The sequence below is a fragment of the Ochotona curzoniae genome, unplaced genomic scaffold (assembly GCF_017591425.1).
Source record: "Ochotona curzoniae isolate NIBS_2020 unplaced genomic scaffold, NIBS_Ocur_1.0 contig_4501, whole genome shotgun sequence".
Taxonomy (NCBI): domain Eukaryota; kingdom Metazoa; phylum Chordata; class Mammalia; order Lagomorpha; family Ochotonidae; genus Ochotona; species Ochotona curzoniae.
Window position 1 is genome coordinate 7,328,533 of NW_024466307.1, and position 25,769 is coordinate 7,354,301.

General features: G+C 42.9%; 1 protein-coding gene across 1 annotated transcript in view; it reads left to right on the plus strand.

Moving 5' to 3' along the window:
* Positions 1 to 13,816: 13,816 nt before the first annotated feature.
* The window catches only part of ADGRV1 (adhesion G protein-coupled receptor V1), a 366,107-nt gene continuing 354,154 nt past the window's right edge, over positions 13,817 to 25,769 (plus strand). The window contains exon 1 of the mRNA XM_040985862.1: positions 13,817 to 13,991. Within this exon, the coding sequence (XP_040841796.1) occupies positions 13,817 to 13,991 (175 nt within the window). The remainder of the gene's footprint in view (positions 13,992 to 25,769) is intronic.

Sequence of the window (25,769 nt, forward strand, 5' to 3'; positions counted from 1 at the left end):
GGCAAAAGGGAGATTGGCTCCATTGAGAGAAAAGCCTAGTTTTTCTTACACTAGTTTGTATTTGAAACATTTGATTTACATATAACTTCACCCCGTAGACTGATTCTAAAGGCTCTGTACTTGTGGTACTCTGAGGCAAAGGAAGACAGATTTACCGCTGTATGAAATGTTCCTTCTGCCTTCTCACTGTTTTACTTACAGCTCAGATTGAGCTGGAATTTCTGTCCCCACTCCCTTTCTTCCCAAGATTTAATCCTATTTGGCTTGTAAATCCTTTCAGAATTATGTGAAGCAAAGAATTCTTGCTGACTTCAAAGAATGTTTCACACTTGGGTTTACTCCACGGGAGACATAGCAAAAGCAGTGAAACAGTCTGACTTTCCATGCAGAAGAGTGTTTTGATTGTAACTCTAATCTGTTACTTTGTACAAGACCCAACTTGTGTAAGTTGAAATTTAGGACTAACTTCACTTTCACTACCCAGTCCTTAAGACGCCTCCAGAGAACATCCGTGATGGGCTTCCAGAAAACCAAGGCTGGGAGGTTAATTCCAAGTGTCTCCAGGACTTCTAGCCCACATATGGTGTCCTCACAGATGGTAGCCTTTTGAAAGAGTCATTTGAGGGGAAGCCTCTCCCCCTAAAAGACCCCATAAAAATAATCCTTCTTTATTTCTTGCAACAGTTGGATGTGCTTTGAGGTTATCTCCCAAAGGATCAGGTTCAAGCTGGAACTGCCCCTCTGTGTGTTGATGTTGAGACGGGGGAGACTCAAAGAGAAGGCCCTTGTTGGAAGGTAATGAGGTCAGTGCTGGTGCTGCCTTTGGAATGTAGTTCTCATAGGATCCCAGTTTGTTTCCATGAGCAGAAGTTGTTTTAAAAGGTGCTGAGACTGACCCCTGAATCTCGTCATGCTTCCTGTCTTGCCATGAGAGAGAATTGCATCTTATTTCTACCTGTCTCCATGAAGCACTTGCCATTCTGTGATGCAGCTAGGAGAGTGAACTGTTGGGACACTTGATCTTGAACTTTCTTTTTTTTTTAAGATTTATTTATTTTTATTGGAAAGTCAGATATACAGAGAGGAGGAGAGACAGAAAGATCTTCGTCTAATGATTTACTCCCCAAGTGGCCACAATAGCTGGAGCTGAACTGATCCAAAGCCAGGGGCCCAGAGCCTTCTCTGGGTTTCCCATGCGGCTGCAGGGTCCCAAGGCTTTGGGCTGTCCTCAACTGCTTTCCCAGGCCACAAGCAGGGAGCTGGATGGGAAGTGGGGCCACCTGAATTAAAACTGGCGTCCATATGGGATCCCAGTGTGTGCAAGATGAGGACTTTAGCCGCTAGGCTACTACACTGTGCCTGATCTTGAACTTTGAAAGCTGTGAGAATGAATCCTTTTCTTTATACATTACCCAGTCCCAGGCATTGTGCTACAGCAACTGGAAATGGATTATGACATGCCCTTTGTCTCTCTCCCTGGTTTCCAACCTGTAACAATACATCAAAGTGAAAGGGAGGGGATAGAGTGTAAGAACTAGTAGAAATCAGACATCCAGGATCAAAGTGCCCGATTCAGCTCCTGGCTGCCTCATCCCATCCAGCCTCCTGCTCATGCACACCCTGAGAGGCAACAGTGCTAGCTCAAGAACTGGTGTCTGCCAACCATGCTGGGCAGCCAGGCTGGGTTTTAGGCTCCTGCCACTGGCCCAGCCCAGCCCTGGGTATTTTAGGGGCATCTGAGCAGTAAACCAGAATACAGAAGATTTCTCTGACCGACTCGTGCTCTCTCTCTCCTTCTCTCTCTGCCTTACAAATAAAAAAGAAAACAAAACTGAGAAGAAAAGGAGGAAATTTCACATTACTTAGTATGTTGAGAATGAGACTACTTGCTAATAATTGTGAACGAATGTAAAACAATAGATCAACTGCCCAAGATTTCAAGCGGCGGCAGAACGGTTAGCAGTGCGTATTGAGTGAGTCAGTGGACGGACCTGACTTGTGTTAATGCAATGCATTGACTGCTTAGGCCTTGAACCACCTTCCAGCATTGTCTACTTCTCAACTATGGGAAAGAACGACTCCTTCAGCTGCTGCCAGACTGTCTCTGATCTTTGACCCTAATTCAGAAGGATCTGTTCAGGGATTACTCTTCTGCTCAGAAACTTTCCAGCACCATGTGCTGTTTTGCTTTTGTGTGGAGTGCAAATTGAACTCCTCCCATTGTTGGGTGAAGTTGATTATTACCGACAACATGGATTTTTTTTTTAGTCAGTGCCACAAAAGTGCCGTCCTTGCCACAGGAAACAAGTCAGTTTTCTGAGCACAGGCTGAACATGGCCTTGGGTATCCAGTCTGCTGAGGGCGCCACGTTCCAGGATGTGGATGACCCTGTTGCACACCCATTCTCACCACTCAGTGAATATTTGAAACCCAGATTTTCAGGCAGTACTCCATGGCGAAGTTTTTTCTTCTTCAGCTTTGTTCTGTTGCACCATGCTTGTCCTCTCCCTTCACCAATGTTCCTGAGAGAAGCAGCTTCTAATCTTTTGATTTTATCTTACATTTGCAGCACAGACTTTCTTTGTAGACCCTGGAGAGAAGATTTTTCTCACTGAAGGTAGGATGATGACCCATAAAGAGAATTTGTCCCTGCTCTCCCCATGCTCCCACCACAATCCCTAAGTTCCCTTAAAATAAAGCTACTCAGCTTCTCCAGTGCCCTGGAACGCTCATGGTACCTATATCAGGCTCCTTGAGTGCTGGCTTTGCATCACCATTTTGCAGAAAGAATAAAGGAGAAGAGCTGATCTGCTTCTGCGATCCGGGAAATGGACCCTCCTCCTTTCCTCGTCTCACAGATTCAATGTTTTTCTGTGAAAGTCCCTGGTGATGGCCAAGGATGGCCCGAAAGATGGAACCTGTTTGATAAATCCACTGGAAAAAAAATTCTTAATTAATGGAAGAGAGATATGGAAAATTGGTTGGTTCATGTGTTTATGAAATCATTTCATTACAGATGGCTAAAAATGTTAATCACTTAAAATCAAATAGATATAATTAAGTAAAATAAATAATGTCTTGTAGGCTATTGAGTGATGATGATAAACAAAACAACCTGCCGTTTTATTTTTTCATTATTTTTAAAGATGTGTGTATTTATTTATTTTTGGAAAGGCAGACTTTACAGAAAAGGAGATAGAGAGAGAGAAATATCTTCTGTCCACTGGTTCACTTCCCAAGTGGCGACAATGGCCAGAGCTGAGCTGATCAGGAGCCAGGAGCCAGTTGCTTCTTCCAGGTCAGTCACACGGGTGCAGGGTCCCAAGGATTTGGGCCATTGTCCCCTGCCTTCCCAGCCAACAAGCAGGGAGCTGGAAGGGATGTGGAGCAGCTGGGACATGAGCTGGTGCACATATGGCATCATTTCTGCTCCCGACGTGTTTGCCTGGTGGTAACGTCCTTGCCTTGAACACACCAGGATCCCATATGGGCACCTGTTCTAACCCTAGTGGCCCTGCTTACCATCCAGTTCCCTACCTGTGGCCTGGGAAAACAGTTGAGAATGGCCCAAAGCCTTGGGACCCTGCACCTGCATGGGAGACCTGGAGGAAGTTACTGCCTCCTTGGCTTTGGATAAGTTCAGCTCTGGCCGTTGTGGTCACTTCAGGAGTGAATCATTGGACAGAAGATCTTCCTCTCTGTCTTGCTTCCTCTCTGTATATCTGACTTTCCAATAAAAATAAATAAGTCTTTAAAAAAATTCATTTCTGATGGTGCTCCCTTACTGTAAATGCTTTTCTGGTTTGATGATTGTACAGATAATAGTTTTTCTTTTACATCATTTCAGTTACTTCACATTGTCAGTAGAGAGCGTTGGCTGCCTGGTGATGTCAATGAAAAACATTTACAATAAAATGTAGGTGTACTCATGTCTGCTCCTGATTTGCCTTTCTTGCTCTGCAGTTGCATAATTTAACTTGAGGTTGTATAATTCCTTTTCCTTTGATTCCATTCCATATGGTGTAGAACTACCACCAACAGAGGAGTACTTTCAGTACCTTTCACATTCTGTTCTATTGATACTACATTTTGGCAGTGGATAAAGGGACACAGTTAAAGCCTCTGCTCATAATTGGTTTTATTTGGGAAAGATTTGCTTTGAACCAGTGGCCACCCATGATTTTATAATTATCAGAAATTAACTAGCTCAGCATTTTTGGGTAGAAAACATGCACAATTCCCTTCTTGCTTTTTACAGAAAAGAAAGGGGAGAAAAGAAAAGAACTAGTGAGAACCCCACTTTTTGGGGGAGTACTCCATGCGGGATTACTCTAATGCAATACAAATGCTCTATTTGTAGGCATGGCACTCTTTCAAGCACAATCCTAACTCCAAATCCCACAGGGAAGAATATTCAAAAGGATTTTTAGTTTCTCTAAAGTGAGACAATTCAATAGAAATGTTCTGGTATGACTTAAATGCAAGGATACTTCAGAAAGTCTGTAGAAAGTGGAACCAAAAGGCAAGTTCATTTCAGTATCATATTTTTTTTGTTAAACTATACCTAGCGTTTTCCTGTTAGGCATTTCGATAAACCTTTTTCGCAAGATCCACAGCATGCATGGAGTTCAAAAGTATTTTGTACCAAAAAAAATTTGTTTAGCTGCTTTTCCCACAGATGTTTTAAAGTCCTTTTGTACAAGCTACATACAAAAGCATCAAGATTTTTTTCCCCCCAAGAGTGCTCTTACGGAATTTTCACTATAATCTGAAAAGCAGAGCACGGCACACTGCAGAGATGCCTGAGCCGGGTGTGCTAAGTGGGCCAGTCACCCACGGGGGTAGGAGTAGGGTGAGGGGGTGGGGGGCGGGGCGGTCTCCTTTGCAAGACTGCCTGGTCTCTAAGCACACTTGGTGTCCTCTGGTCCCATTCCCATGGGCTTGCTTTTCCCATCTGTGTGGCAGTGGACAGAGGGCGGGGAGGTTGTTTGCAGGGATTTTGTCTGCTCACAGACACTGGTAAAATAAACATGACCTTGAATGGGAGAAGCCCTTGCTAGAACCTGGGGGTTCCCAGGGAGAGCTATTCCCATAACCCTGCGCAGCCGGCTTCCTTAGGTTACCCAGGTTAGCGTCCTGGAAGGGCAGCACTCGCTGCAGATCTAGATAGTACTGGCCTGGGTCGCAGGCCTGAAGGAGAGAAACTGGCCTCTTGGACCTAGTCCTGGCTCTACTCGTCAGGCAGACGGCTACGGCTCATCACAGGATTATCAAGCAGAGCACAGGTCACGGAAGTGTCTCATCATTTCATTTTTGCAATTGGTGAGTGCTGGGCTGAACTTAGCCCTGCAACCATAGAAAAGCATTTACAGTGAGTATGTGGATTGAGCATTTGAACTCATTCTGTGCCCCATTCCACTAAAAACTTTTTTTCCTTAAAGAAATCTTAGCATTTTAAAATAGTGTGATTTTTTTTTTTATATTTGTTGAAATGGGGAAGGAATTCAGAAGTAGAAAAGATTAAGCAGAAATATCTGGCAGATAACATGCTTAATTAAGCTTTAACATAGGATTTTTAAATAATTGAACTTAAAGAACTTTTTATCAAATATTTAAAAATTTTGTATCAAAATACGTATATTGTGCTTCCCACCCTTGCCCCCTTCCCGGAAGTTTCAGAAGTTTGCCATAGCCCAGAGAAAGGTTTTCCACTTGAAACCGTTTTTCACATCAGAATGTCAAGCTTACGAGACAATGATGTGAAGGGTAGAGTCCAATCTCACAGTGCAAACCAAAATCATAATCCTGGCCCCACTGAAAGGTGGTGCTAGCCGCGAAGGATTCGTTCACCCCATCTCTGTCCAAACCTCAGGTAATAAGTCTCCATAGCATCAATATTGATTCAACAAAATGAATGACCGAGTCACTTCAGAAAGACTCTGACAAGCGGACAAACGCTGCCATGGTGACATTTGGATATGCAGTGTGTTTACTGAGCCATGCTGATTCCCCTCCCCCTACTCCCACCAACCCTTAAAGCAAAATGACAAACCACGGGGAGTACCATAGCATGCCCAGACCAGAGGCAAGTAGGGGGAAAAGATTTAATTAACTATTCTCAAAGGATTAAACATTCCATGTCCATTTCTTATATGATGTATGGCAAAATTCTTTCTAAAGCATGAGAAAAGTTGTTCTGAGACACTTTTGTTGCTGAAAAAAAAACTATTACTAATTTTAAATATTTCAGCATTCCATGTAAATGTTTGTGAGCAGGCTTCTTGAGGAAAAAATGTTTCAACATGTTTTTGGCTTAGGAAGATAAACATTTAAACCATTTCCAAAGAGCATTTATTTTAATTTACTTAATTCATCCTTTATTACATAATGTAATAAATTATTAAATTTGGCCAGTAATGAAGTGAAAACAATAGGCATAATGAATTGCTACTATTATATATATGTTAGCATGTAAAGAGATGAGACCATGAGAGGCACTTCCAAAAATTCATGGAGAGTGAAATTAGATAATCTTGTTTTGAGGCGAAATAATTCAATGTCTATGCATAGGGTTTTTTTTTCCCATAATACCCCTTTTCCATTAATTTTGGGGGGAAGTATTTGTCTTTGTTATAAAGCATTATGCTCACTTTGCTGTTACTTGATTCTAACATCTGTCTGTTGCTTCACTGCCCCAATTGACTGCAACAGCCGGGATGGGCCAGGCTAGAGCCTGGAGCCTAGAGTCTGGAGCCTGGAGCCAGGGGTGTGGACCTGGAGCCTGGGGCCTGGGGCATGGGGCCTGGGACGTGGGCCTGGAGTCTGGAGCCTGGAGCCAGGGGCATGGACCTGGAGCCTGGGGCCTGGGGTCTGGAGCCTGGGGCCGGGGGCCTGGAGCCTGGAGCCTGGAGCCTGGAGCCTGTGGCCTGGGCTGTGGACCTGGAGACTGGAGCCTGGAGTCTGGAGCTCCACCTTGTTTTCCAAATGGGTGAGGGGACTGAGGACTTAAGAGATCTTCTGCTTCCACAGGCTTATCAGCAGGGAGCTTGATCAGAAATAGGTCAGATCTTGAGTAAACAGAGGCTTAACCCATTGAGCCACACTGCTGGTTGCATTTAAAACTGTTTAATGGGAAACACTTTTATATGCATGATTATGATGTAGCTGAGTTTTTTTTATGTATAATTAACACTATAGCATTTTCAATATTGAATTGTTGAACTTAGAAGAAAAACTTTTCCAACTGCCTCTAAAATATAGTTAGACCAGGATATCTTTATTTCATTGTTTTTCTGTTGTTTAATTTTTGAAATCTTACTGTGTTGTAAGTTTTTTTAATTATTATTATCACATTCCATCCAAACTTAGGCCTTTGCAGGAGGCATTATGGGAATCTCTGTTATACAAATAAGTTCACTAAAGAGAAAAAGGTGAATAAGTGTGTCTACATTTGCTTGTTCTGTCTACCCCACACTATCTCTTGCCATCATCTGGACCTAATCTTCTCTCTGCTGTCCTCTGTCTCCAGGATAGAGACCGACTGTTCTTACAAACCTTAAATGTCACGTTCTGCAAACAGACTGCTGGAGGAGAAAAACGTTCAACTTTGGAAGACAAAGATGTTTTCGTAGTAGAATGACAAACCATAGTAGAACAGAAAAATAGTTAATTCATGATTCTCTATCAGTTCTAGAAAAACAAAACTGAAAGTAAAAACATTTAGAAAAAGGAGACATAACCCAATATAAAAACATGAAGTGTTAATTTTACATTTTTTTTATTGTTGTTATCACAATTTTTGTTTAAAATTCTAAAATACATCTCATCTAGTGTTGTCTGTTATGGTTGGGTGAGCTATTGGCTTACCCAGCACTTCACTTATAAGCTCAGAAGATATCACATTTTTAAAGATTCATTTATGTTTTACTTTATTTTATCTTTTGCTTACAGAGACAGAGGAGAGACCAAGAGAGAAAGATCTTCCATCCACTGGCTCACTCCCCAGATGGCTGCAATAGGTGACGCTAAGCTGATCCAAAGCCAGGATCCAGGAGCTCTTCCGGGTCTCTCACGTGGGTCCAGGGTCCCAAGGCTTTGGGCCATCCTTGACTGCTTTCCCACACCACATGCAGGGAGTTGGAGGGGAAGTGGAATGTTTGCGACATGAACTGGCCTGTTCTAATTGTTGTACAGAAACCACAACAGCCAGAGTCTTCTCTCTTGGTGAACTATGTATGGTTGCTGTTTTCTTCTTTTTCTTTTTCCAGGGTAGAGATGGAGGTACACAATGTCCTTGCACCTCTTAAAACAAACTGCAGGCAGAGGCTGCTCCCTGAAGTTGGTGTCTTTGGAAGTCATGTAATTTTTTTTTTTATTGATTACATTATGTGGCACAGTTTTATAGGCACTGGGATTCTTCCCAGCCCTCCCAAACTCCTCCCCGCCCCCCCATGGTGGATTCCTCCACCTTGTTGCATTACCACAGTTCAAATTCAGTTGAGATTCTTTCATTGCAAGCATCTACCAAGCATAAAGTCCAGCATCTTATTGTCCAGATAAGTTCAGTGGTTTCTTGGGGAGACCATCTCTGGTCTGAAGGTAGAGCCAGCAGAGTATCATCCCGATCAATTGAAAGCCCCGACATTATATCAGTAACAATTTATAATGTTATGGAATTAGTTGACATAGTATTGAGTAACCAATATGTTAAAAAAGAAAAAAAAAAGAATGTAAGTTCTGAACCACATCCTGTGACTTCTACATTGACATTTCACTCATTAGTTTATACACAACCAGGTTCTATACACCTTAAAATGGCTATAGATTACTAATCAGCTGTCTCTAGTTTTTGTTTTTGATCAATAGTCCTGGGGAATAGCAAATGCCCCTTGGACTTGAGGTTGAGTACTTGGATTCAGGATTTTAGATCAGAGCAAGCAAAAAAGGAATCTTTGTAAGGGTTGAATGGAGATATTGACCAGAAACTGGGCAAACAGAAAAAGAAACTCCAGATTTCAAAATCAACAAGGCACAGGGACAAAGAATAATCTATACTTCTGTGGAGAATAAGGGATCAAACAAGTACTACGGTATTAAAAAAAAGTCTGTGGAGGGGTCAGCATCACAGCCTAGTGAGTTAAACCTCTGCCCCGAGGTACCCATGTAGGTACCTGTTCAAGTCCCAGATGCTCCATTTGTGACTTAATTTCTTGCTGATGTGTCTCTGGAAAGCACTGGAAGATAGCCCAAGTCCTTGGGCTCCTGAACCCATGTGGGAGATCTGAAAGAGGCTCTAGGCTGATGACTCCTGGTTCAGAATGGCACAGCTCCAGCCACTGCATCCATTTGGGAACCAGTGGATGCATCCCTTCTTTCCCAATAATTGTTCCTTTTAAATAAAATAATGTTTTCGTAATAGAGATAAATATACCATGAAGTGAAGATACATTGCAGTATGCATCTCTACTTCTGAATAAAAAATGGATTCCCAATGAAACTGTTAAAAATATCTTGACAATAGAATACTGGGCTTTCTTTTTTTTTTAAAAAAAAAGATTTATTTATTTTTATTGTAAAGTCAGATATACAGAGAGAAGGAGAGAGAGGAAGATCTTCTGCACAATGACTCACTCCTGAAGTGAGCACAAAGGCCAGTACTGAGCTGATCCGAAGTCAAGGATCCAGGAACTTCTTTCAGGTCTGCCATGCAGGTGCAGGGTCCCAAGGCTTTGGGCCATCCTCGACTGCTTTCCTAGGCCACAGGCAGGGAGCTGGATGGGAAGTAGAGCTGCCGGGATTAGAACTGGCACTCATATGGGATCCTGGCATGGTTAGGGCGAGGACTTTAGCTGCTAGACCACCATGTTGGGCCCAGAATACTGGTCTTTCTATCATGGTGTATGCGTACAATTTCAGGATACACTTAAATAGCAGAATGGTGGCCTTGTGATTGCTGTTGAAGGACTATAGTAATAATATGGGGAAAAACGGGGTAGTGGAGAGGATGGAAAGAAGAAATCTCTAAGCCTATGGAACTCTATTATGAAAAATAAAAGTTAAAGTCTAGAATAATGGAACTAAAAGATAAGTTAATTTTGGTGCAAAAAGTGTTTGAAATCTATGCATAGATTTTTCATAATATGCATTTTCATGACTTTTTGAAGACCTTTTTTATTTACTACATAATTCATAGAGGGCTCTCATAAGACAGTGCAATAACTTCTGCTGTATTCATTTTTATATTTCTGAAACATACTATATCATTAGCCTTCAAACACTTTGTTGAGTAAACAGATAGCAAACAGCAAGATCTTGGGCCATTTCTGGCTCCACAGTTTTCTGAAGTGAGATTTATTGGCATCATCATGCTCATCTGCTTATATGTTGTCTGTATGTATATTCACACTATAATGACAGAGTTGAAGAGTTGTGACAGATTGTAGTGTGGAGTGTTTACTTTCTCATATTTTTATAGAATAGGTTTTCTTATCTTAGGAAAAGAAGTTTAGAACCGTTTTTACATAGATTTTCTGGTATCTTAGTCACAGCACAGCCAGCCAAGGTAGAAGGGTAGTTCCACCTGGAAGTTCTGGGGGAAGAATGTGCCAAAGAAAACACAAAGCAACAACAACAAAAGCATTGTGTAGAGGGCTGGCATGCTGGGAAGGGGACATGTAAGTGGTGAAGGTTTCTGCGCAGAGCTGTGGTCTTTCACTGATCACAGCCATGGCAAACAGCCGGTACTTTCAGCTCAACTCTGACAGAGCAGTGTGGCTGCTGTGAAATACTATGATCGCTCAGGAAATGACCATTGCACCTAAACCCAAAGTCCTCACATGCACCCCAATCCTCCGTATAATCCTGTTCCTCCTGCCCTGCCTCACTCTACACCTGTCCTCATCAATTTCACGGTAATTCCGTCACAGCAACCTTCTTTCTTTGACCCTAACACAGTGAATCTGGCTCAGGTTGGACTGTTGTGGACACGTAGGGAGTGGGCCAGAGGATGGAAGATCTTCCTTTGTCTCTTTGCACCTCTGCTTTTCAAGTAAAATGAAAATAAATGTTAAAAAATCTTAAACACTTGCCTCTAAAAGTATTGAGAGTGTGAGAGAGAGTACATGCACTGAATGAGATGTTCAGGGAAGGAAGGGAGAGACTAATTGGATGAAAATGGCTTTCCTCCCCATTCAGATAGAACTCGTACAGCCCTTCACCTGGTACCCAGAAATCCTCATCCTTTCCTACTCACTTCCTTGTCAAAGCATGACTTGAAACTGGCTGAGGTTTGCAAACTCTCTGGCTCAGTCACACATTTTTGTTTGTTTTTACCTCCCCCCTTCTATTTTCTTTTTAATTTTATAAAACAATTCCATAGGCTCTGGGATTTCCCTTCCCCCCTAACTGATTTCTCACATATTATTACAATAGCATAGTCCTTCATTGGCAGTCGCAAGTTCATCAATCTGCTGTTGAAGTGTATCCTGACATTGCGGGTACAGACACTGGCAGAGAGTCCAGCATCTTGTTGTCAAGATGTATCCAACAGTATGATTGGGAATCCATCTTTGAATTGGAAGTGGAGATGTATACTGCAGTGTATCTTCACATCTGGATATGATAGTCTCCATTACACAGTTACTATACATTTCCTTAAATGAGAAGCCATAATTCAAAATCATCAACAGGAATAAAGTTAAACAAATTTGTAGCACCGTGGAATTAAGTAACATACTACTGAATAACCAAAGAGACACACTTGTTTTTACATGGGATTATCTAAGGGTGTGTTATGAACTGCAGAGACCAGACAAGCTTTGGTAAAGCAGTCCGCTGGATTTCCCACAGAACTCTCTAGGAGTCACACACATTCCCCTCTCCCTCCCTCCTTTCTTTCAGACAACAGCAACTAAGCAGATAAGACACTTAACAGGGATAAAGGATAAAAGGCCACTAGAACAGGGCAATGGAGGCGCATGGCTGTTAAGTAACATGTTACTGAGCATCCCTCAGGAAAACATGGCTGAGCCACCCCATGAAACGAGGGATGCCAGCCATGGGAAGAGCCCCAGGAAAGCATGCCAGGCAGAGGGAGAGACTGGAGCACGGGTAGTAGTGGGATTGGTTGACTGTTGGTGTCAAAGAATGATGTGAACCTGGAAGTTGAGTTGAGTGTAGAGTGAGGCAGGGAAGGAAGGACAGAATCGTGTGGGCACTTGGGGCTGGTGTCAGGGATGTGGATTTAGGTGCAATCCTCTCCCTCCGAGACTTTTTTCTTTCTTCTTCTTCTTCTTTTTTTTTTTTTTTTTTTTGGCTTTGGCATGTTTTTGTGTAATCAAAATTTTACTGCCCCAAAGAGGGCGAAGTCAATGAACTCAGGGCTGTATTTGAGAGGTCTCTCTCCCCACGGGGACTTGCAGGATCATGTATTCTGGAGCACTCTATAATGATTGTTCAGGGGTTGCTTAGATTCCTGGTAGAAATTTTCACTCGCCCTCTTTCCCTAACCCCGTGCCCAGTATGAGCACACACACAGTGAATTTGTGCTCTGAACCAGTCTGGTTGCGAAGAATATGTGTAATTTCAAGACTGGTGCAGTCAGGACTATGATGGAATATTTGATGGACAGACACAATCTTTGTTAAGATGTTAAACAATTAAGGCAATAGTTACAGAGTTTAGTCAAGGTATTGACAAAGTGGATTGATACTTAGTTTACAAAGACATTTTAAACAATCAGTAGAAAATGGTTTTTTCCTCCCTAATGTTATTGTTTTGTTTGACATAAGGGCTTCATGAATGACTAATTCTCTGATTTTAGGTTTTCTTGACATTTCATTTCTCTCTCCAGCAGCATGCCTTTACAGCTCCTAGCCCCCACTCAACCTATCTGAGCCTCAGTGGGGAGGCTACTCCGTCTCCCACATCATCTGGACTTCTTTTCTCACTACCTTCGGTAGCGTCTTCAGGTGTGGCCTTTGCCTGGATAACCTTTACCATGGATACCCACTTATTGGGTGTTGCAGCTTTGAGAAGTTGTAATCAGTAACAGCCCAGGGCAATGCTAATTGGGTACCCCTGTTGGCCATCTGCAGCAAATACCTAGACAATCCTATTCTCATGCGTTAGTAAGGACACCTGTTTGTTGCCTTCAGAATCAGGAGACCTAGGACCTAGCCCTGGCTCTGCCTTTATCTAAGCCACTCAATTGGCTCTTGGTTTGTTTTCTGTTTCTTTGTGGGCTTTTTTATCCTGAAGAAAATGGTAAGGTGGTGTTTTACTGCTAATCTGTTAACCTGCATCTCCAGTGCACAGCGCTGAGGTGATGTTATGAAACGGTCAGCTTTAGGTTTACGGGTGAGAATAGTAAATTAGTCGGGGGGGGGGCGGGTTGCTCGGTGCCAGGTGTACCATATGCTGTAAGGCATAGTTCTTCACACTTGATCTGATCCACCTGCTAGGAAGCAGGCTACCGTATAAATACGGAGACCAACACACAGCATCTCGGCTGTTGAGTTCAGACCTCTACTCAGTGAGCTTGTGTGAGAGCTGACTCCTCGCTTCAGCTGTTCTCATCGCTCAAGTTTTCCTGGCGTGGACACATCCGAGTGCTTTGATAATACCCGTTTAGAGACAAAGCAAAACTCGGGACGTGGTGCTCATTTCTCCAGTAGGAAATGTAGGTATTGTCAACAGTGAGTAGCCAGGGCGCAGTAGCCCCTTGCCTAGAGGGAAGGGAGGGCTCCTTATGCCCAAGTGGGAAGCTAGAAGTCTAGCTAAAGGAGACTGCAACGCGCCCGCCTCCGCTGAAGCCGGGATGCGCCCGCCAAGCCAGGACGCTGGGGCAAATCTGCTGAGGCGCTCCGCTGCTGGAAGAGTCCATTTGAGATGGTCCAGGCAGGGTGTTCCCGACGTCGGAGCGTGGACCTGGTTGCCCGCTGTGCGGAGCCGGACGCGCGGCCGTGGGCGGCCACCCCCGCTCTGTTGGTCAGGTGAGTGGAGCCCCGGGAGCAGCGGGTCCTATTGGAACAGAGGGAGGCTGCAGGGGCTGGGCGAGGAGGATGGAGCCCCTGCCTACCGGGATAGCGGTAGAAAGGAGCTGTAGCCCCGGCGCGGTGCGGGCATCTGGGCGGGAGGAGCGCAGCGTGCCAGGAGACAGACTGGCGGGGACCGCAGGGCGCGCGCGGATGTCGGGGTCCCTGGGGCCAGGTAGGTCATGAGCGAGGGCGTTCTGGCGTCTGGGAGCGCCTCGGCAGCAGTGGTGCCTTGGGCCGCTGCTGCCGCACCTGTTGCTCATCGTGGACTGCGAGAACAGCACGGGGGCGGCGGGCGGGGGCCGCGCTGACCGAGGCTGCGGCTTCTCACTGATGGCTCCTCTTTGCCCTTCCCAAAGCTACATGACTTCGGGGTGAGACGTGAACGAGCGTAGAAAAAGGTTCCCTTCTCTTCCCTTTGTGTCTGGGGCTGGAATCTTGAAGTTCATTGAAAAATCTAGCCGCTATGAACCAGCTGGAACAAAGTGCACCAGGAGCACTTGGTAATAATGGGATGACTGGGATAAGCTAAGGACTTCGTTTATATTACAGAATTACTAGGGCCTAGAAGAATTGTGGCTAAGTATATTTCAAGGAGTTTGGGATTAACCTGTAGTTTCAGAATAATTGTCTCAAGAGTTTATGCATTTTTGGAACTTCAAGATAGTTCAATTTTTTTTTCACCCTAAAATGAATATTGAATTACTGCAGTGTTTTTTTTTGGCGGGGGGAAGGCTAATTTGAAGACAATAAGGCTATTTCGATAACTTTTATTCTAAATGAGTTCGTCACATTTCAGAGTACGCCAACTTAAAAATCTCTGTAGTGTTTATCAGTTGTGCTCTGGTTGATATTAAAACCATAAGGATGCATTATTATTAGGTTAAAGTTTAAACATAACATGTAAGCGTTATTCAAAAATCTCTGCAAAGGTCCGCTGATGTGAAACGACTAAGTAGCTTTTAAATCCTGTTGTCTTTTAGCGAAAGATCTGGTGCAAAGATCCTGTGCTTCTGGGCCTTCAGTTACTAAAAGATCTGATTCGGTGATTGCAAAGACTTTTTCAGCCATTGAAAAGTGGCAAGACTAACAAAGTGCATCTATAGATGGTGTCAAAGACCAAGTTCCATTTCTGGTGTAGGAGAACCGCCCGGAATGCCTGCTGTGTGTTGAATTTTGAGAAGCCCTTTATAATGGGTTACCATGTTGACTACATCCAGGCTGTGAATGGTGCGCTTTTATCAACGTGCATACCATAACACTTAGGCATGGATAAGCTTGTGGCAGAATGTTCTTTAGTGAGAGCCAAAGGAGTTTTCCCAGAGTGCTTCTAGCACCTGCCCTGTTTGGAGTGTTAATAGAACTTAGGGACACATTGTGGGGAGCCAGGATGCTTGTACTGGCATCAGAGTGCCTGGGGAACAAGTCCTGCGTCTGTTTCCCATTCGGCTTCTTGCTGTTGTGTATTCTGGAGGTAGCGGATGAAGGTTCAGTGCTTGAGTCCTCTCACCACTGTGAGGCCCAGGTGGAGCTGCAGGTGTCTGCGTTTGGCCCTGAGCAGTGTTGGTGATTGCAGGCAATTGGGGAGGGAACCAACAGATGGAGGCTGTTCTTCAAGTAAATCAAAAAAAGTGAAAAGTCTATAAAACTGAAGTACTCTTAGATGTAGGCCAGTACTGGGGTTTAGTTACATTATGTTAACTGAGTTATGAGGCCATCATGTATAGAAATAACATATCAGCTTTAATTAGCTTAATAATAATTTTATGTTGAATGTCAGTTGTGTTATTCCTCAGCAATAATGAGATTTAGGCACAAATGGCAATGAGAATAGCTATTAGCAGTGATGTGCAGAGGAAGAAAGTATAGTAAAAATGCCCTGGAAGGTGCATGGTGGTTTGTTTTTTTTTAAACAAATATTGCAAAATGGGTGATGTGATTCCTAGTTGAGAAACTATCCATGAACACAACACGAAGTCCCTGAGCGCTAGTGGAAAACTAGGAGCTTAACAAGATGAGCTTTTTCGTTTTTTGATGGAATAGAAACCCAAAATGTAAAAAGCACATCAAGTCCTTTGCCCTGTTTTCTGTTTGGGTCTTAATTGCTTGTAACTTCTTGGAGTCTATTGAGCAGCATCCTTAACTGGTTAGCTTGATTGTTTCACTGGCAGTTAAGCAGGTGCCACCTCTTGCCACCAAGATGACCCCGATGAGGTTGCCCAACCCTGGAGTGCAGTGGCTGTAGCGTATGTGTGGCTAGCACTTGAGTTCTGAGTGCTCACTGAATTGAGTCACTTTGTCGGTGACTGATCATTTCGTGTGCTGGATCAAAAGTCTGCGCGGTGGAACACTTGTACCATCACTGTGTACTGTGCATGGGCGGGAATTGCAGAACTCAGTTGGTATAAAGCGTGTGAAGCTCCTTGGGTGACTGTTGCATTTGATTATAAACGTTGTGTTTTTGTGGGCACATTTGCATGGGTATTTCCCTGATTGTTTTTTTGGGGGGTTGGGGGGAAGTTTGGATGGGAATCGCAGTTATCACATAATTCAGTATGTCTTCCTTGTCCTCTTTCCTTTTGTTGGAAACAACAAACTCCCCCTCCTCCCCATGGCAGAGGTAGTAATGGAGTCAGATAGGAAATAAAAACCATGTGGAAATCGGGAAAAACTGCCAGGAACTCCTGTGTCTCAGTTTTGGTGAGTGACCAATCCGGTGGGTGTCTCTCTTCCATTAACTCCTGTGGAATCAGTCTGCGGGCTGAATTATTCATTGGCACCAGTGACAGCTTAAAGGTCTGTGTAGTGCTGGTGCTCTGTCACTCCCTGGCAGTTCAGACTTTCTGCAAATATAGGTCTTTGTTGAAAAATGAAGATAAACTTAATGAGCTAGACTCAGACTACTTGGTGGAGAATGAAGCAGGACTTCAGTTTTTCTCACCTGCTTCTATTTCTTTCCTTCAAGGATCTGGGTTGGGGACTTTGGTGGCATCTATGTGTCTGGAGGGTTCCCTAGTATGCCAAGGTAGGTGTCAGACCACACAAGAAGCCACAACACTCAAACTGTTGCCCTGGTAGAGATGGGGCAGGGCTGGGGATGGTTGGAGTTGGGGCACAAAGGCTGTGTCTTTCGATTCCGCGGTGACACGTTATACACTTTGAAAAATGCCAGCCAGAGTCCCTCCCACAGTCACTGGGCAGGTGGTCCCAGGCCCCTTTTCTGGTGCAGCCAGGCGTGAGTGTGGCTGTCCCTGGAAACGAGGGATGGATGTTGATAAGGGCATTTCTCCCCCATTCACGCAAGATTCTGCAAATCTAAAATAGATTTCCTCTTATAGTAGTTGAAACCCAGGCTGTCGGATGCACAAAATCACTCTGGGTAAATGGAAATTGTTTATGTCTTTGAGATAAATGATGGCTCTTTAACATATGTATTTAAATGTAGTTACTGTCAAACATCTCTGCTTTAAGGATTGATTAATTTTCTAAGTTTGTTCCCAGCTTTTTCTTAGGCGTATTTTCTCATACATGTGAGCACAGAACTCTTTCATGCTTTACTTTATTAGGGGCTTAACCCAGCTTTAATCTAACCATCTGTTCACATCTTGTCTTGGCACAGCCATGATGGAGGGGCTGGTGGGGGCTAAATACATTTCCCACGTTTTAAAGGTTGGGTAAAGAGCTACCTTTATGAATAGATTTCACATGATTCTCAGCAAGACAGTGGTGCAGAAGTGGAGTAATGACACATTTCATTTTCTGAAGCCGAAGGTTCTGTCTGTAGTTTTGCTGAAGGGCAATTAACATTTCAACCAGCCAATTTGGTTACATGCAATAAAGTCCTTGGGCTTATAATTTGCTGCTCTCAGTCTGAAGCTGTTGTGTACTAGCTGTCATGTAATCCTCTGTGTGGCCCTCTCCAGCATCGTTATTGTTGCTGATCTTAAAGAACTAATCAACAGTTTTCCTTGCCTTCAACTGTAGGGTGCCACAGGGCTAGGACAATGAAATGCCAAGCTAATAAGGCTGCGATTGTAATTATGAATAGCCCTTATTGAAATGTGGTCCAGGTTGAAAGATAGAGCATAGCTTCAAGTAAAATGCAACTCCAAGAAGGCATTGTGTGCCTTTGCAAGTAATGTATTTCTCCTTGGACTCTTGCAATAAATAGAGGGTGTATATACTGGCATTGATTAAGCTAAGATGACTCGACATGAACAAAGCAGCAACCATTCTTATTTATATTGACTCTGCTCTCTTTATGCAGAAAAAATGCTGTGAGGGGACATGGGTAAAAAAAGATTAAGGGCTACCACAACTGAGCTGTGTTGTAGAAATCATTGAAGGATTTGTTTGTGCATTAATTGAAAATAAGATTTTGTTAGCATTCTTGACTTGAAGTTTTGATAATTAGGTGGTGGTAACATACTTTCTGCATAAACTCGTGTTGCTCTGAAGGAACTACTGCATATTGTGATAATCCTTTTATTAGGATAATTGATATTATCCTTTAATCCATGTCATGGGGCAGTGATTTAATTGAGTACATCTTTGAATGCAACACTGTTGCATAGTGGTATCTATGTAATTGGAAATTAAAATTCAGTTCTCATTTTTCTAGTAAGGTTCAACAGAAAATAGGTATAATGTGGTTGATACGAGCTTTGCATGTCCTCATTACAATTGTGAGGAAATACATGAATTACATTGTCTATATTTTCATTGTGCAGTTAGAGAAAGCTAAGCAGCTGTCATTAGTCATTAGTGTATTAGTCAACTCGAAGACTGTTGAGAAACGGAGGAATTGGAGAACCCCCAGGCCTCTGGCACTCCACACTGTGAAGGTTGCACAGTGGTCTGTCCCCAGTGAGACATGGCTGAACTTGGAGAAACGGTGGAGTAGAGAGGCAGCAGGAAGGACTTACGTATTTTATTTCTCAGATTTTCGTTGGATAGATATGCAGAGAGGAGGAAAGACAGATCTTCTGTCCAATGATTCACTCCCCAAGTGGCCACAATGGCTGGAGCTGAGCTTTGATCTGAAGCCAGGAGCCTCTTCTGGGTCTCCCACACAGGTTCAGGGTCCCAAGGCTTTGAGCCATCCTTGACTGCTTTCCCAGGCCACAAGCAGGTAGCTGAATGGGAAGTGGGGCTGCCAGGATTAGAACCAGCATCCATTTGGGATCCTGACACATGCAAGGAGAGGACTTTAGCTGTTAGCCTTATCTGGACCCAGAGTGAAAGCCTTATGTCAAAGGTGTAGAGACAGATTAGTCATCTCAGACATGTATTGGGTTTACAGGGCTGCAACTGTTAAATTTGGAGGCTGAGCTGGTTGGCAGTACAGAACAGGATTCACTTTCCATTGAGATGAAGCTCCTGTGTCCACAAAGCCCCAATTCCTTGGTATGTACAAGGCTTTGCAACCATAGCCACTGTCTATTCCAAAAGCATTATCATGACCTTGTAAAGAAGCCCTGTGCCTACAACACTTGCTGCTCACCCTATCCCCCCTCCTCCACCTCATGGATCCTGGCACATGGGATGCTGTTTTTTTGACTCTGTAGATGTGCCTGCTCTGGACATTTCACATTAGTGCTACGTAGTAGGTGACTTTTCCCCTCCAAGTTCTTTTACTTAGTGTGATATTAAGATTCTTCAGATTCATTTATTTTAAAGGTAGACGTAAAATGAGGGAGACAGATCTTCCATCCCCTAGGTCACTCCCCAAATGGCTGAAAGTAAACCAGTTTGAAGCCAGGGATTTCTCCTGAGTCTGTGGGTGCAGGGGCCCAAGGACTTGGGCTATTTCCTGCTACTTTTTCAGGAATGTTAGAGAGCTGGATCAGAGGTGGAGGAGCCAGAGCTTGAATGGGCACCCACATATGATGCTGACCTACATTCAGATAGAGGCTGAAACCTATGTGATGTCAGCCCTGATTTCATGCCTCTTTTAAATTGACAAATAATTCATTGTGTGGCTGTTTTGCATTTATTGGCTTATCAACTGTTTGGTATTTGGCTTCTGTTACACTGAATGATGCTACCATGAGTGGAGGGTGGAAGAGTTACACTCCTAACTACCAGGGATTGAGTTTTCCAGTTTCTGGCCAACATTTGTTTCTTACCTCATGCTGATTCGAGCCATGCTAGTACATAGTGTCTCATTGTTTTGATCTGCATTTCGCTAAATGGTGCTACAGAACATCTCTTCGTGTGTGTCTTTCTCCATCTGTATTTTTTTGAGAAACAGCCAGGTTTAAATGTTAACTTTAAAGAATAAGAAACAGTATTTAATGAATTATAAAAACCAAAATGAAAAATGAAGGTATCTTTTTTTTTTTTTTAACCCACTATGCAGCCTGTTATGATTGAAGGGACAATTACTTCAGGGAAGAGTGGTTGGGATGAACTTCAAAGTGTTTGGCACCCTAGACTTGTATTGATTAAAGGCAAAATAAAGGAGAAAGTCTGAGTCCTATTTTCAGAAAGACTCCCAAAATTTCAGTTTATGACACCAAAACTCCTAAGGCAAATTTGGAAAATGAAAGCTATTGTAGTTGATGTATACAGTGAATCTTAGTGAAGATTCTCACTTGAGAGTTTTCGTGTTTTCAAAGCTGTGTTCTAGGTGGAAAGGACTTGGCTGAAGATGTGAAGCATGTGAGCTGAGGCGGAGCCTGGGGATGGAAAGATGAGGAAGACCTAGATTGGGCAAAGTATGACATGATCTGAGACTGGTTTTCAGTTCTTGCACATTGTACCTCAGTATTTCAAACAGGAAATTCTGTTTTGCTTCTGAACTGAGAATGCATTAATTTAAGGGCAAGGTTGGACTTGCTAGTGTTAAGGGTATTAAATGACGTTATTTAAAAAGCACTGCTTTACTCAAAACAGTGACGGGTAAAAGACATTTTCTGTCAGCTGCTTTATTCCTAAATGCAAGCAATCGCTGTGACTGGGCTGAGGACTTGATCCAGGTCTTCCACGAGTGTGGCAAGCACCTGATGGCCTTTGTCAGCTGCCTCCAAGGCATATGGGCATGAAGCTGAATCAGAAGTGGAACATTGTATGAATCTGTCTCGGGAAGTTTAACCTATTGAACCTGAACACTTACCCCAATGCACTTGGTTTTAAGGTTAAGATTGAGTTCTAGTTAGTGGGATTCTGATCTTTAAAATCATGATTAATGATAAAAGTAAATCATATTCAGGGTAAGAATTGAACAGAGAAGCACCAAAATCACTTGTCAGTGTCAGGTATAGAGGCTTAAAGTGTCCTTTCAATACTTCCTGTGAGTATATTTGTACATCAATTCATGCAGATTACTTAAATTTTAGATTAATATGGTAAGACATAAAATTTACATATTTGCTGATTCTTCATATACTGAAGTATTTCATGCTACAACTTGCAACTTCGAATTGTGTAGTAACTTAAAAATGACATAATATTTTTTGGAGAATTTCTGCTTTTAAAAAGCAAGATTGGGGGCTGATATGAAGTTAATGAATGTCACAAGAGGGAAGCTCGCTTCACTTTGGTTATGGGTGCAGGAGACAGACTGTGTGGCGTGGTTGGGAGTTACCACAGTTTGGTTCGAGGGACCGTTGACACATCTGTGTTGGGTCTTAGCACAGTCACAAGCATGAATTTTAAGCTCGGTGAGTTGGATGGGAAGTTTCTTTGAGAACTACTACCTATGTCAATTCAAAGCTTGCTATAAACTGTCCTGATAGCTGCAAAATGAGCCTGTTTCTGCAGGATGTAAATCAGTCTTGATAGGAAACATTGTTCTATGGCCTTTACAGCCTTTTGAATAATCTAGAGGATATACTGTGTTTCTTAAACATATTTTATAGTAGCAGTCTGACCAAAATGGACATCTGATGTTACAATAGACCTTGAATTACTGGTTGGAGCTTTTTTAGTGAATGAGTTGAAATTGGGAGTTCTTTAAAAGTAGGGAAAAGCTAAGATTGCTAAATGGAAGGCGTGGAGCTGTAAGCAGGAAAGTGAAAGGAAGAGCTCAATGGAGTCACATCTTAAGGAATGTGGTACAGATGCACATTACTCAGAAGTGTGGGTTTTGGAGATAGAGAATTGTGGAGATTGAAAATTTTGAGGGAAAGGAAATAAAATCCATGGAGTATCTTCACTGTTACATTAAGAGTGGAGTGTCAGTTTGATGGGATTTCTGATGCAGTAATGGAATAGAGAAGGGTAACTAGTCTTAATTCCAATGCATTAGGATGTAGGATGCTTAACTCATTTTCATGTGTGGAGAGCATGTCACGAATGGGAAGTTAAAACTGCCCAAAAGAGGATTTGCATTTTCTTAGGAAATCCTTGCTGAGAATTAAACTGTATTTAAATGTCTTGATTATAGTTGTGTTCATTGCTGCAGACAATGCCTTGAGTATGGGCACAGTAAGGATATTCTGGAGCTCATGCATGAGTGAATGGTCAACAGAACCACAGCATTAACAGCAAAGATTCCTTGAGACTTGTGGGCAGGAAGGTGAAGACGGAAGCTCTATAGCTTCAGGTAGAATTTGGGGACCTGTGGCCTACAGATAGTGTGGGTGAGGTGGGATGGGTAGTGGAATGGCTTTTCTCTGCAGGATTTACTAACTGATGTCTCAGGGTCCACAGGCTGAAGCAACAGACCTGCCCAGAGGGTGGATGACTATTTTAGACAGGGAACTCTGTGCCAAGCTTAGTAACAGTGGACTCTGTTGTCTGCAATATACCCAGACCCTCCTTCAGAAATATAAACCCACTGGAATTCTGGGAGTATAAGAGTTAGTAGAGCTTGGGGAGGTGGCATTGAATGCTTATCCACATGACACAAGATGTCTTCAGAAGAATTTGGAGAAATGACGTGATGACACATGTGTACCATTGGTGTTAAAGGCTGATTCATCCATGTTGGCCTACTAAGAATTCTGAGAAACAGTTCTTATTACATCACAGCCATAACAATCTAATTGCACTTACACAACCTGAGTAAATGCATTTAAACAACCTGGGCTGCACTTAGAAGCAACATGTAATAAAAACATTACATCCTGGGCCCGGCGCGGTGGCGCAAGTGGTTAAAGGTCCTCGCCTTGCACGCCCGGGATCCCATATGGGCGCCGGTTCTAATCCCGGCAGCCCTGCTTCCCTTCCAGCTCCCTGCCTGTGGCCTGGGAAAGCAGTCGAGGACGGCCCAAAGCTTTGGGAACCTGCACCCGCGTGGGAGACCCGGAAGAGGCTCCTGGCTTCGGACCGGCATAGTATCGGCCCGTTGCGCTCACTTGGGGAGTGAATCATCGGACGGAAGATCTTCCTCTCTGTCTCTCCTCTCTGTATATCCGCCTTTCCAATGAAAAAATAATAAAAATAAATCTTTAAAAAAAAAAAAAACATTACATCCTTTAAGAGCAAGAAAACACACACATTTAATTATCCATAGGTTGGAATGTATAGGTTGGAAATGAAAAGAATGGAAGATGAAGGTATGAAAATGAGGTGGGCCTAGGGGGTGGTTCAGTGGCTAAGTCATTGCCTTGAATGCACCAGGGGTCCCATATGGGCACCCGTTCATATCCTGGCTGTTCCACTTGCCATCTGGCACCTTGCTTGTGTCCTAGGAGGGCAGTGAATGTTGGCCCAAAGCCTTAGGACTTTGTACCTATGTGAGAGACCCGGAAGAAGCTCCTGGCTTCTAATTTTAGGTCAGCTCAGTTCCAGCCCTGGTGTTCACTTGGAGTGAATCAACAGTTGAAAGATCTCTGTGCCTCCTCTCTGTAAAATTTGCCTTTCTAATAAAAATAGAAAACATCTTAGAGAATGAGGTAAGGTAGAAAGAGTGCTTTGAAAAAACCACAGTACATTTACAAAGCATGTCTGAAAGGCAGAGAAGTAAGGTCAGTGTGTTACTAGGCATTAGCTTCTCTGAAAAGATGAGTTAAAATCAAGATTGCAAGTCACAAGACCTTGCAAAACGTTCTAGCTTAGATCCATCTTTGACCTGCTTTCCTAAACTCCCAAAATCTCCCTGAACAGAATTTTTATCCTGAAGGACAACCTTTTTAACATTTGACAGATATCATTAACTTTCAGTGTGTAAATCAATGAAAAATTGTAGCTTTTGGAAGATTTTCACCTGATTCTGTGTTTTTTTTTTTTAATTTACTTTTATTGGAAAGGCAAATATACAGAGAGGAGAGACAGATCTTCCATCTAATTGTTAACTCCCCAAGCGGCTGCAACGGCTGAAGCTTAGATTATCCAAATCCAGGAGCCGGAAGCTTCTTCTGGGTCTCCCATGTGGCTGCAGGGTCCCAAGGCTTTGGGGCCGTCCTCAACTGCTTTCCCAGGCCACAGGCAGAGAGCTGGATGGGAAGTCAGGCCGCCAGGATTAGAACCAGTGCCCATATGGGATCCTGGTGCATTAAAGGTGAGGACTTTAGCTGCTAGGCTATTGCGCCGGGTCCTGGTTGTGTTTTACAGTCCTAACATGCATGATAAAAATTTGATATTAGGGTTGAAACTTTAACATTGCTTTTATTGATAAATCATTCTGTAATTGACGTGAAGTGAAACAGATGGAGAAACAGATTCATGGCCAAAAGTCTTTGGCTTCATACTTCTTGGGATGCGAGTTAGGTTTTAGGAATTTGAATTGGTTGAGGTTTGTAGGCATTGGGGGGGGGAAGACCAAGCCATGTTCAGATACTGGGATATGCAGTAAGACTCATTTTAACAATTTTCTGCAGTGCTGGAGGCCTGACAATAGATTAGAAACTGGAGTATCTAAAAAGGGCTGTTAGGAAGCTAGCTCTGAGCAATAATGTAAGGAATAGAAAATAAACACAAGCAGGAAAGACAGAACACTTAGGCTGGGCTGTAAGTGAAGCATTAAGGCTTGACCTAGTTCATTTGGATGTTGTATACCTGGTCAGTGTGGCTACTGTTAGTGAGTTACCTCACTTCAGCAAAATGCAAGTAATGCCGAAGAACAAGGGCTTTATTTACTGTGTCATGTTAGGCTTACACAATCTGGTTTTATGACAAGGTTACTAAATGAAAATGATGACCACAAAGCAATGCATTGTAGATGAACTAAAGACTACTTTTAATTAAAACAAAAATCGATATAACAACACTCCTACTTGGAATCTAGAGAAATCAAGGTGTGTGTATCCAAACCAGAGGTGCTCCTGGTGCTATATGTCAAGGCAAACCAGACTTCCAAGAGCTCAGAAATAGTAGAAGCTTAATTATTAATTTGTGAAACTTAAAAAACAGTACAGTGAACCTATCTGGAGTGAGAGCGATTAAAATCATAGAAAAGATGAACAAATCAGACTCCGTATGCTTGAACTTCTGAATGCAAATAGCTAGAGAAAGTCGGTCTCAACATCATTTACTTATTTTTTCGTGATGCAATTCTGTAGGCTCTGGGATTTCCTCTTCCACCCTCCCCATGTTCCTATTTCCCTTCTATTCTTACAATAGTCCTTCAACAGTCACAAGTCCATCATTCTGCCATTTAAGTGTATTCTGATATTGTAGGCATACACCAAGGTAGAAAGTCCAGCATCTTATTGTCAAGATGTACTTAACAGTTTCATTGGGAGTCCCATCTTTTATTCAGGATTAGAGATGCACGCTGCAATGTATCTTCTAGATAAATTTGTTTCCCTTATACAATTCCTCTAGATGAATGGGCATATAAATGTTTAC